We start from the raw sequence: 13,073 nt of genomic DNA on the forward strand, positions 1-13,073 counted from the left end.
AAGCCTAAATTAAACAAACATGCATACAATCTTATGTCTATGGTGTAGAGGTGCTGGGGAGCAGACATGCAGCATAAAAGAACTTCAAGGAATTCATAGGCCAACAGAGGAGAAAGTTTTTAAACATGATTATAATATAGTGCCACAAGGACTGCAATAAAACTACCTATAATCAGACTTCACAAAGAAGAGAAATTTTTTTTTTGAGACAGTCTCGCTTTGTTGCCCAGGCTAGAGTGAGTGCCGTGGCGTCAGCAAAGCTCACAGCAACCTCAAACTCCTGGGCTCAAGCAATCCTCCTGCCTCAGCCTCCTGAGTAGCTGGGACTACAGGCGCACACCACCATGCCCGGCTAATTTTATATATATATATATATGTATGTTGGCCAATTAATTTCTTTCTATTTATAGTAGAGACGGGGTCTCGCTCTTGCTCAGGCTGGTTTTGAACTCCTGATCTCGAGCAATCTGCCTGCCTTGGCCTCCCAGAGTGTTAGGATTACAGGAGTGAGCCACCGTGCCTGGCCAAGAAGAGAATTTTTAATCTTGTTACATGCCACGAAGTCTTACTGGAGTGGGGCTAATATTTGAGCTATACTTTATGAATAGGTATTCACAGATGGATAGGGAAGGGAAGAATCATCCAGGCAGAAGACACAGCCTTCCCAAGGAACAAAGGCACAAAATAGAATCGTTTTAACTATGGTTAGGGTGCAAAAGAAAACTACAGTTTGGTATTAATGAAACATAAAATAGAAGGGGACAATGGTGGGAGCTGAGGCTGGAGAATTAAGCAGGTTTTTAAAGTCTTTGCATGACCACTGAGGAGTATTCTAAAAATCTAAACTTATGGGGAAAACTATAGATAGCTGATTCTTAACATCTATTTCAGATCTCTAGCTAGACCAAAATTTATATAGGTTAACTGGGAAAAATTAAGGTTTTAATTCTCTATTTTGACTTTAACTATATTAAGTTATAGGATGTTAATAAGTAGAATTTATGTCATATATTAGAAACACTTGGTTAGAAAAATTCTTAAGAGAGAAAAATGATACCACTTACTTATCTGATGCTTACCTGTCTTCCACTGCTGTAGCTCCAAGTAATATCAGGTCTTTCTCTATGAACTGGAAGGTGTCTGCCAATTTTTCTTCCCGTTGCTGCAAGGCAGTCCTGGCTTCAAATAGGCGTCTATCTATTGCCTCATACTCTTTAGATGTAAACTGTCTATAGGCTATACATAGAGTTCTTAGCCCTTTCTAAGACAAAAAAATATATAGAAAAAAAGAAAAAATTGAACACAAATGACTAATGGAAAATTAAGAACTCATTGAAGTAAACTGAGGACCCATTACCAAAAATTAATTACAAACCACTTAAAAAGTACTATCATCTAGTGATAGGAAATAAATGAAATGTCACAAAGCCCTAGTTATCTGAATTATGGGACACATTATCATAGCATTTTCAATTTCTGATGAGTTCTTAAAAATAATTAAGGTCACTGAATTATAGAATATTAGAGCCTAGAAAGGATTATAAAGACTATCTTATTTGTGGTTTTAAAACTGTGTTACATGGAAAGCCAGAAAGTCCTATAAGGATACCTTTAGAATTGTTAAGAGAGAGGCAGCCCCAGGTTCTACTTTCCTGTTGCAAATCTGCTTTTACCTATTTTGTAAGGTTTATTTTCTTTTAAAAAAGCAAAGGAGAACATAATTTCCTGAGAACTAACTGTATGACAAAATCTGCCATTCAAATAAAGAAGTCTATAAAATGGATATTATCAAACAAACAGTACTTTCTAGATTTAACAAACGAATGATTTTAAATATCATTATATCTTCAATAATAAATTGGAATCAGAATTGATCATCAGATTCTATAGGGCTCAAAGTTTTCTTATGACATTAATCTCTGAAAGTTTATATCTAAATTCTAAGATTTACAAAAGTTCCTTTTCTTTCTATACATTTTCCTCAGAAAAACTCATAATAAACATTCTAATAACAGAACTTGGAGGCTGGGCGCCCGGTGGCTCACGCCTGTAATCCTAGCTCTCTGGGAGGCCGAGGCGGGCGGATTGCTCAAGGTCGGGAGTTCGAAACCAGCCTGGGCAACAGCGAGACCTCGTCTCTACTATAAATAGAAAGAAACTAATTGGCCAACTAATATATATAGAAAAAAAAAAATTAGCCGGGCATTGTGGCACATGCCTGTAGTCCCAGCTACTTGGGAGGCTGAGACAGAAGGATCGCTTGAGCCCAGGAGTTTGAGGTTGCTGTGAGCTAGGCTGACGCCACGGCACTCACTCTAGCCTAGGCAACAAAGCAAGACTCTGTCTCAAAAAAAAAAAAAAAAAAAAAAGAACTTGGAAAGAGTAGATTTTAAAATACTATATGACACTACTTGGCATATTTCTAAATACTGGCATTCCTTGGTTTATAAAGGACTTATATCTATAAATATTTCTCTTAAATAACAGTTAAGTGACGATAAATTATTTATATATGAATGAATTCATCCTACAACAAATAATTATTGAGCACCAGCTATGTGCCAGCATTGTTCTAGATATAAAATGGTTTTAAGGTAGAATAATGTCTTTGTTCTTATGGATGTTACAGTGTGGTAGAGGAACTAGATCATAAACAATTAGGAAACCCATAATGGGAAAAATGAAATCATAAACTAGTACAGGAGACAGGTGAGCACAGATGAGTACGGAGCATAAATTTATAGAAATACAAAAAGGAGGCTCGTGAGGTTCTAAGACTGAGAGAGAGCTGCTTAATAATTCTGCTATCACATGAATTGTGGTTCTTTATTTTTGTAAGATTCTCCTGTATTTTTTCATATTCTAAATAAGAGAGATATAATTCACATATCCTAACATTCACCCCTTTAGAGAGTACAAATCAGTGGTACTTTAGAGAGTACAAATCATCCCCCTTCCCTGCTTTCTCCAGCCCCTGGCAACCACTAATCTGCTTTCTCTATGAATCTGCCTATTCTGGATATTTCATATAAATGTAATATGTGGTCTTTTGTGACTGGCTTCTTTCACTCAGCATAATCTTTTCAAGATTCATCCATGTTGTAGGATTTATCAGTACTTCATTACTTTTAATAGCCAAATAATATCCCATTATATGGATAAACCACAGTTTGTCTATCCATTCATCAGTTGCCATTAGGATTTTCCCATTTTCTGGCTATTAGAAATAATGCTGCTTATGAACATTATGTACAAGTTTTTGTGTGGACACATGTTTTCAATTCTCTTCATGTATACCTAGGAGTAGATTTGCTGGGTCATATAGTAAACTCTATGTTTACCTTTTGAGGAACCGTCAAACAGTTTTTCAAAGTGGTTGTGCCATTTATAATCCCACCAGCAAGGTATGAATGAGAGTTCTAGTTTCTCCATATCATTAGAATTCCCCTACATTTTTTTTATAAACACCCTTTTGTAGTAGTGCAATTTGAGTGGTGCTTGCAACTAGAAGTGCCATGACTGTAATAGTTTTGAAGAGAAGACTTACACTTTAGGAAGTTAAAAGTCGGTTTTTACAGAAAGAATGTGCAGCCAACAAATAATGTAACAGAACTGCAGAATTTCCATAATTTTTGGTAAATTATTAAAAAAATGAATTGCCAAATCTTTGATAAATATATTTTTTAGAGTTTTTTAAATCATAGAAATTTGCACTCACCAAAGCAAATTCATCTACATGAATTCGGGTTTTTTCTATTTCTCCACCTATACATTTAGGAAGAATTGATGATTCAGCTCCTTTAGCAAATAAAAACTTCTCACCTAAAAAGAAAAAGTCAGTTATTAGGCTCTTAATATTAGGTAAATAAAAATTAATGAAAGTTTAGACTGGTTACCTGAAGGTGCCTGAACAATTACACTCATTCTCCTACGATCTGAATCAAATTCCAGAATATGAAGTAGTTTGTATCTAAAAAAAATAAGAGACATAAAAACTTTACTTTTTTGAGTAATATTAAGCAAATATATGGAAAGAATCTCTATAAAAGATAAAATAGCTAACTTATAACACAAAATTAATCTCAACTACATTTTCATGATGATGGGTTGTGAATTATTAATAACAAAACAGGATAGAAATAGAAAGAACTGACATTGAGTACTTAGCAAATGCCACGTGCTTTACATACCTTATGTCATTTAATACTCATGAGAATTCAAGTAAGTAGGTCTTAACTCATTTTTATAGATGGGGACTATTAAACTCAGAAAGATTAAGTAATTTGGCTAAAGTCAAATAAGTTTGTAAATGGCAGAGCAAGAACTAGAATCGAGATCTGCTTCCTAGCTTCATGTTTTCTGACTAAAAAGGGTGATTGATTTTCAACCCCTTTTTTAGGTCCTATTAAACCTGACAAATACAACATATTCACATTAGTATCACAGGGTCATTACAGTAGTGATTCTGAACCTGGGTGTGTGCCCCTATGTAGGGGAGGGGAGTGACAAAAACCTTTCCAGGGAGCTGTGAAAGAATCTGTGTGGACAGGCAAGGTGTGGCTTAAAAAGTCTTCCAGATGAATCTTACACAATGATGTACATATGAAACGCTTTTGCACATCTGAAAGGAAAATAATGAGTTGAATGACTGCTTTTATAAGTTGATAAAATGAGCTAGACAGGCTCCCACATAAAAGTAGTGAAAGAATGGACCATATTTAGTATAGAAAAGCACAGTTTGAATTGAGATATAATCAGAATTGATAATACCTGAATGGTTTAAGCATAAGTGTAGATTAATTCATTTATCAAAAAGTGGAAATATATTGAAAATAAACAGCTGTTCCTTAATGTTTGAAAATAAAATCATAGGAAATACAAGGAAAGTTTTTTTTTTATTCAGTGAGTAGAGACTTATGAAACCCATTACCCTAGGAATGTCTAAAAATAAACATATAACTAAATTCAAGAAGCAGTAAGCTAACATACAAATACAAGATTCAGAGTAGAATATTGTTATAACTGTGATAAGATAAAAGGTAATATTGGGATCATCCTAGAACAGAAATCAGTAAACTTTTTTCTGTGATGGGCTGGCTATTAATATTTCAGGCTTTGGCTGGGTGAGGTGGCTCATGCCTGTAATCCTAGCACTCTGGGAGGCCAAGGCGGGCAGATTGCTCGAGGTCAGGAGTTCGAAACCAGCCTGAGCAAGAGCAAGACCCTGTCTCTACTATAAATAGAAAGAAATTAATTGGCCAACTAATATATATAGAAAAAGTTAGCCGGGCATGGTGGCGCATGCCTGTAGTCCCAGCTACTCAGGAGGCTGAGGCAGCAGGATTGCTTGAGCCCAGGAGTTTGAGGTTGCTGTGAGCTAGGCTGACGCCATGGCACTCACTCTAGCCTGGGCAACAAAGCGAGACTCTGTCTCAAAAAAAAAAAAAAAAAAAATTTCAGGCTTTGCAGGCCATACATGGTCTCTGTTGCATATTCTTTAATTTTTTTAAAAAACAATCCTTTAAAAATACAATATGGCTAGGCACGGTGACTCACACCTCTAATCCCAGCATGTTGGGAGGCAGAGGCAGAATGACTGCTTGAGCCAAGGAGTTTGAGACCAGCGTGGGCAACATAGTGAGACCCCATCTCTACAAAAAATTTAAAAATTAGCAAGGTGTGGTGGTACACACCTTTAGTCCTAGCTACTCAGGAGGCTACGGAAAGAGGATCGCTTGAGCCAAGAGTTGGAGGTTGTAGTGAGGTATAATCAATGTCACTGCACTTCAGCTTGGGAGACAGAGCTTGGCTCATGGGCCATAGTTTACTGATCCCTATTTGATACTATATACTTATAAACAACTTTAGAATATATGAAAAAAATTACCGTTCCAGTTTTCCAAGTGTTTTAATTTCCATAGTTTCTTCAGAATTGCCAATAAATACAATGCCAATCCTAGGGATTAAAAGGACAAAGAAAGGTAAGACTTAAGAAATGATATTTCACATTTCACAATGTCATTATAGTTTAGCTTGAGAAAAAAACTTCTAAAATAAAAGTTCAAAATGTATTCAAAAGTATTGCCTTTGAAAAATACATCATTACTTTTAAGAATTTGAAAGATCAGAGCAGGTTCAGTACAATATAAACACAAGTATTTCTCACAAATTATATTACACAGATTTCATAGTAATCAGATTTGTAAAGAGACCTTAAAAAATATGGCTCAATGCAAGTTTGGTAACAAAATTAGTGATATACTTCAAATTTTCATTTAAAATTTAATTTAAAATACACTTCTGTTTTATGTGTTTATATGAATTTTGACAACTTAAGATGATGAACTTACGTTTGAAAACTTTAAATGATGATTCTCTAATATTCTAACATTTATTTAAAAGAGATTTTCTAAAGATTTGGAAATTAGGCTAAATTACCTTGCAGCAGCTTCTACTAGAGCTTTTTCATCTGGTGAAGATGCATAGTATTCCAACTGGGAGGGTGCCAGGTTGGACTGCCAGGGACCATCACCAATGCATTCACTCTGAACATTGCTAATCTGTACAGTGTGACAGAGACTGACTGCTTTAAAGAAGAGATCATGTTCTTTAATCTGTAGGGACACAATTAATATTCATGATAAAAATACCATTTTGAAATCTCACTTAGGAAATCAGTGAGAGTGGTACAATCTTGATTCCCTGAATAACAGCTGGTTGCTTTTGAGTTTAAAAAGTAAAATATCACATTTGCTTAGGACCACTCAACATATGAGCATCTTTTAGGAGGCATAACCAAATTGCAAATAAAGGGGAATATGCTTTTGTGATAGTAGTGAGGTCTCAAAAAATATTAAGTATATTTAAGCTCTATTTTTCAATAAAGTCTTCTTTACTTCAAGGCAGTAAGGGCTTTTCTTAACTCAGTTCCATTTGTATGCTCACAGAGCTAAGGCAGACACCCATTAAATAACAAGTTAAATTGAGCTGTAACTATAAATTTTTAGGATATTTTGTAGCCTTGAATCAAAGATATACTTTGAAATATATATTCCTTGCTCTGTTGACACTTAAAACTTTTTTTTTCATACAACTCATCAACTACAGAAGAGAATTATTTCATGTGAAGCCCTTATTTATTAATTTAAAAATTGCTTACTAGTTCAGTTTCGTTTTCAGGGCTAGTTCTAAAAGAGGAACCCGTAAGATGGGATAAGTTGTTAAGATGGGATAAACTACTAAGATAAGTTAAGTCTCCTTCTGAAGAGTCTGGTGTTGGTCCTTCGGGTACAAGTCTACCATTGATTTCTTGGTATTTCATGCCATTAATTGAGCATTCCCGAAACTGCATTTCATTTTCTGTCAGTGTTCCAGTTTTATCTGTAAACACATATTCCACCTAGACAGAGAGAGAAAACAAAAGAAAATAAACGTTTGTATTTATTCATGGTCCTATGTTAACCAAAACAAAAAAAAAGAGAGAGAAAAAAATTCCTTGCCCTCTGTCACCTAATACCAAGTTTACCTATTAACATTGACATACCAATGCCGACATTCTTGCACTCCAACCACAATTAGATAATAAAGATGAGTAATACATGTTCATCTGTAGAGGTAACTGAGAATGTGGTATTAGTACTTTTTCTCAATCTCTTGGCTAAGGTGTTTTTAAGTAGTAGTACTCAAGGATTATCTTTGAAACAATGGGATGAAAGAAGGGATGCTTAATAATAACCTAGAATGCAAAAGGGTATCTGGGCCAGGAGAAATGGTACAGAGCTGGGAATAGGAACACAAAATGATAGCAACATAAGAAGTTGTCTAAAATAGACAAAGGAAGTTGAAACTGAGGGCGGGAAACAAATTTGGTGGAAAGAATGAATGTTATAAATAAAAAAAAATTTTTTAAAGTAGATAAGACAAATTATTTTATTACTTTTGGAGACTAATTACAGAAATTTACTTTAAAAGAAGATATGTCCATGAAGAGAAGGATGTAACAGCCAAGTCTTGATCCAACCAAGATTATAGAGAAGATGTGATTACTGCAAGTATGACTTGAAAGAAGTCTTTTAAAAAGGGAGGTAGATATCACAAGGAAACAAACTACAGGCCACTATCCCTTATAAATATAGATGCAACCCCAAAACATAAAAAGGATGATATTCCATGAATATATGGGACTTATTCCAGGAATGCAAGATTAATTCAACATAAAAAAAATCAGCCGGGCGCAGTGGCTCACGCCTGTAATCCTAGCACTCTGGGAGGCTGAGGCAGGCGGATTGCTCAAGGTCAGGAGTTCGAAACCAGCCTGAGCGAGACCCTGTCTCTACCAAAAACAGAAAGAAATTAATTGACCAACTAAAAATATATATATACAAAAAATTAGCCGGGCATGGTGGCGCATGCCTGTAGTCCCAGCTACTCGGGAGGCTGAGGCAGTAGGATTGCTGAGCCCAGGAGTTTGAGGTTGCTGTGAGCTAGGCTGACGCCACAGCACTCACTCTAGCCTGGGCAACAAAGTGAGACTCTGTCTCAAAAAAAAAAAAAAAAAAAAAAATCAATGCAATCCATCATATTAATAAAATGGTACTTTTCCTTTATTCTAGTAATAAAATAACCATCTTGATAAACAGAGAAAGCATTTGACAAAATCCAAAGGCGCACTGGAAAAAAAATTTGTTCAGAGAAGTAAAAATGAGCTATGCTTAAAGAAATGTGACATAAATTTATATTTAGCATAAATTTTAAAGCCTCCTAAATGCTACTAAAAATACATAGATCAACTTCTAGTTAAACATGGCAGGTTGAGCTCATGCAATTATCTCTGCTCCTCTTAAAACTTCATCATAATGAGAACAAAGAAATAAAAAAAACCCAAAAATAATGGTAAAAAAGACAACATAAGAAGGGAGATTTGACACAAGTTTGGAAGATGGAAAGATGAATAAGTGGTAACTGACTGATTCACCAGAGCTTAGAATCTGAAATATAACAATGGAGAAGCCCACTACCAGAAACTCTCAGAAGTAGACACAACAATTACTGAATGTAGGAGTACAGGATTGGGCTAAAAATAGGAGGTATCAGGAGCAGTTTAAATCTTGAAATTCCTTAATAACTCGCAAAGTTGAGAATGCCCCTCAGCCACTGGAGTAACAGCTAGAAGGTTTATTCCTGAGGAAGCTGAACCAGAGAGAACACGGACTGGGCAAATAGCTAAAAACAGAAGTAAGGGCAAACACTAAAAACAGAGATGTCCACTGGCCAACGCTAGCAATCAAAAGCAGCAGAAATAATACCTATAGTATTTCTCTCTTGGGAAACCAAGGAAAGACCAATAGATAATGTTTAGGGAATATCCCCCCAAAACATCTGGGCCTGTCACAGCCCATTACCTTAAGGTGGGGCCCAGTGAATCAACAGCTCCTAATAAGCATTTTAGCACCTCACTTTTAAACTTGAAAGGATAGCCAAAGATTAGTATTCATTTAAGAATCACTCCTTACATGAAAGATAGAGTCTAAAACCAATTACAATCAGTTCTGCTATAACACTGTCTTGAAAACATAAATTTATTCTAATGTAACTGCTATTAATATATAAGGGAACAATTTTAGCATAATGCAAACTTTGCATTTCATTATGCATAATTTTGTCTGCAAGAAATGCTAAGTGAATTGCACATAAGCTGTGTAAAAATACACAAAATGCACAAACCTCAAACAGCTCCTAGCTACTTCTCAGTTCATGTGAGCCACACTCATCCACATCTGGTATTATAATTTTCCTTCTGATATCAGATAACTTTCCCAACATTTCACAATAACACATACGCTGAAACCCTTTGATGCCTACCTTCCACAAGCAAACTTCAGGTCTTTTCAAGGTAAGTGCCATATTTACTGTAGTATTTATGTATTTTGTAACAATTTAGTAAGTGCTGTTTTTATTAAGTTCATATATATATTTATATATATATATATATTTTTTTTTTTTTTGAGACAGAGTCTTACTCTGTTGCCCTAGCTAGAGTGCCGTGGCATCAGCCTAGCTCACAGCAACCTTAAACTCCTGGGCTCAAGCAATCCACCAAGCAATCTGCCTCAGCCTCCCAAGTAGCTGGGACGACAGGCATGCGCCAACATGTTCAGTTAATTTTTTTTTCTATATATATTTTTAGTTGGCCAATTAATTTCTTTCTATTTATAGTAGAGATGGGGTCTCACTCTTGCTGGTTTCAAACTCCTGACCTTGAGTGATCCACCCACCTCAGCCTTTCAGAGTGCTAGGATTATAGGTGTGAGCCACCGTGCCCAGCCTATGTTCCTATATTTTTTTAATGTGTTATTGAAGAAGTTTTTGTGTTATACCTGTAATTCCATCTCCCATAATTCCTGTGGTTTTTACTAAGCAATTTGCACAGCACAGTGATTTTTAGGAATGAATATGTGATATCATAGCAGAACTGACTGTTCTGAAAAAAGAACTAGGAGCAAACAAAGATAATGCAGAGAACAGAAAAAGACTTTAAATAAATTGTCATTAATATCATTAGAGAGGTAAAAGAATAGATTACATTGAAGAAACAGGAATAAGAGGCAATTAAAAAGAGACTGTTCAGAGAGTACTGCAATACTAGAAATTAAAAATATTACAGCAGAAATAAAAGAAATTAAAAATTGTTAAATTTTCCCAGAAAGTAGAATATAAAAGCAAACAAATAAAAACTGAAAGTTGAAGTAAGAGAATTAAAGGATCAATATAAGTAGTCTGATATCTACATAGCAAGTTTAAAAAAAAAATGGAAAGACATGTTATCCAAGAAATAATACACCAAAATTTTCTAGAATTGAAATACACGTGTTTCTATACTGAAAGAGTTCAGAGTTAACTGGCCAATGAAAAAATAAAAACTCACACCAAGGTACATCATCATGAAATTTCAGAACTATTGCATAAAGAGGAGCTCCTACAAGCTTCTGAGAAAAAACAGTAGATCACACATAAAGAATTGGGAATCAGATTGGTACTGGATTTCTTGACAATACTGAAAGCTAAAAAACAATAAAGAAATGCCTTCAAAATTCTGAAGAAAAATGGTTTCCAATCTGGAATGCAATACCCAGAAAAAATTATTATCAAGGGTACAGAGACTAAAGGTATTTTTGGATATGCGAAATTTCAAAATACTTTCCTCTCATATACCTTTTTGGGGAAAGTTATTAGAAGATATGCTACATTAAAATAAGAAAATAAGCCACAGGTAGAAAGACTTGGGATGCAGGAAATGAGATCTAAAATAGGAGAGGAAAAGACATTTCCAGAGTGATGGTAAACAGAAGTCCAAGCGACAGCTGAGAAAAGGCCCAGAGAGAGTAAATCCAATTGGAACAGAAGGATAAAAGGTTCCAAAAAAGCTGGCACCAAAAAATAAAATGGGGAGGGGAGGAGGGAAAGAAAAAAGGAAATCCTAGATTACCTGATGTGTTTGAGTATGTAGAGAGATGTCTCATATATTTGTCAGGGACTTGTTTGTGGTATGTGGAAATTAAGCAAATGAAAAACAGCAATTAACTCTAGGGAAAACAAAATATATAAATAAATGTAATTATGGCATTACAGGGCACATATATAGAAGTGGGAATTAGTGGACAATATTTAAAAAGCCATAATAATGTCAATAAATAAATATTTATTAAATCTCAAATTGTGACATAACAATATTAGGGGGCTATGAAGAAGCAAAAAGTGGGCACGTGTTATCTGGGTATGTGGGTAGGAGTAGTAGTGTAAGAGTCATATGTTTCTATTTTCTAGTAGATAATGTCTAAATTTAAGAATCAAGAAAGAATACCATACATAAAAATAGTGGTAAATAACACAAGAAACAAGATTTGAGAATCAAAAACAAGATTAGGAGTGAAGGAAACTAGGGTTATTTTTTGGTATAAGCTCTATAATATTCTCTGTTCTGTATTGTTTTGATAAAAATAACAAATTAGAAAAACAAAATATTAGGATCGTTTTCACCTGTCCAAGCTCTTCATTCAGATCGGAAGTATTGACTTGAGCTTTCTGATCTGATTCCTCATGATATAAATCAAGATCCCAGCCAATAAAGAATGATCCAAGAAATTTCTGCATTTCAACTGTCACGTATAATGAAATTGGAATGATGAAATTGTAGAGTACTAAAAAAGCAAGGAAGTCTGAAATAAACCTCAGAATCTAGGAAAAAAGAAATAATTGTTTGATAAGAGAAAATACATGAGAATTTCTTCAGTATCACTGAAAAAAAATATCAGAAAGTTTCATGCCTAAATAGACCATCAACTATATTTTGAGGTAGGACAGTTTCACAAATTAAAATTCATTTACTGAATTGTCATTTAACACTACATTCCGTCTGGTTATTTTATTGCTCATTAGAATCTTGATCAAAGTAAAAGAAAAAAAGGTTAAATTCAAATTAGTTAATTGTTACTTTTCAGAAGCTAACAAAAAGCCTGGTGAGACTGAAACTACCTTTGGCAAAATTGTAATTTTTGGAGCGCATTTATCCATTCTACTTCTACCCTTCACAATCATAAATAACTAAAAATTGAGTGCAAGAACAAATAATCAAATAATTACTAGGCTATAACCGCAAGAAATAAAACTTTTTAAATACAGAATATAAAGAAATAGCCTACTTCAATGGCTTAGCAGCACCACATTTCAACATACATTCTGTGAAAGGCAATGTACTTAATTGTGAATAATATTGAAAATATGACCCTGTGATTATCTGTTTTGTGGTTTCTTGAGATCAAAATTTATCTTCCATTATGTATATTTTATTTTATTTATTTATTTATTTTTTTTGAGACAGAGTCTCGCTTTGTTGCCCAGGCTAGAGTGAGTGCCATGGCGTCAGCCTAGCTCACAGCAACCTCAAACTCCTGGGCTCAAGCAATCCTGCTGCCTCAGCCTCCCAAGTAGCTGGGACTACAGGCATGCGCCACCATGCCCGGCTAATTTTTTCTATATATATATATTGGCCAATTAATTTCTTTCTATTTATAGTA

The 13,073-nt window shown here is 34.7% G+C and overlaps 1 protein-coding gene across 4 annotated transcripts in view; it reads right to left on the bottom strand.

The window, feature by feature from the left end:
* Window positions 1–13,073, bottom strand: part of ATP11B (ATPase phospholipid transporting 11B (putative)) — a 107,643-nt gene that overhangs the window by 44,098 nt on the left and 50,472 nt on the right. For all 4 annotated transcript variants that reach the window (XM_012736972.3, XM_076003618.1, XM_012736971.2 and 1 more), the window contains exons 12-18: window positions 12,037–12,234; window positions 7,160–7,399; window positions 6,439–6,614; window positions 5,888–5,956; window positions 3,897–3,970; window positions 3,719–3,822; window positions 1,080–1,261 (exon numbers count right to left, since the gene is read on the bottom strand). In XM_012736972.3, the coding sequence (XP_012592426.1) occupies window positions 1,080–1,261; window positions 3,719–3,822; window positions 3,897–3,970; window positions 5,888–5,956; window positions 6,439–6,614; window positions 7,160–7,399; window positions 12,037–12,234 (1,043 nt within the window). The remainder of the gene's footprint in view (window positions 1–1,079; window positions 1,262–3,718; window positions 3,823–3,896; window positions 3,971–5,887; window positions 5,957–6,438; window positions 6,615–7,159; window positions 7,400–12,036; window positions 12,235–13,073) is intronic.

This window comes from Microcebus murinus, chromosome 1 (assembly GCF_040939455.1).
Source record: "Microcebus murinus isolate Inina chromosome 1, M.murinus_Inina_mat1.0, whole genome shotgun sequence".
Taxonomy (NCBI): Eukaryota; Metazoa; Chordata; class Mammalia; order Primates; family Cheirogaleidae; genus Microcebus; species Microcebus murinus.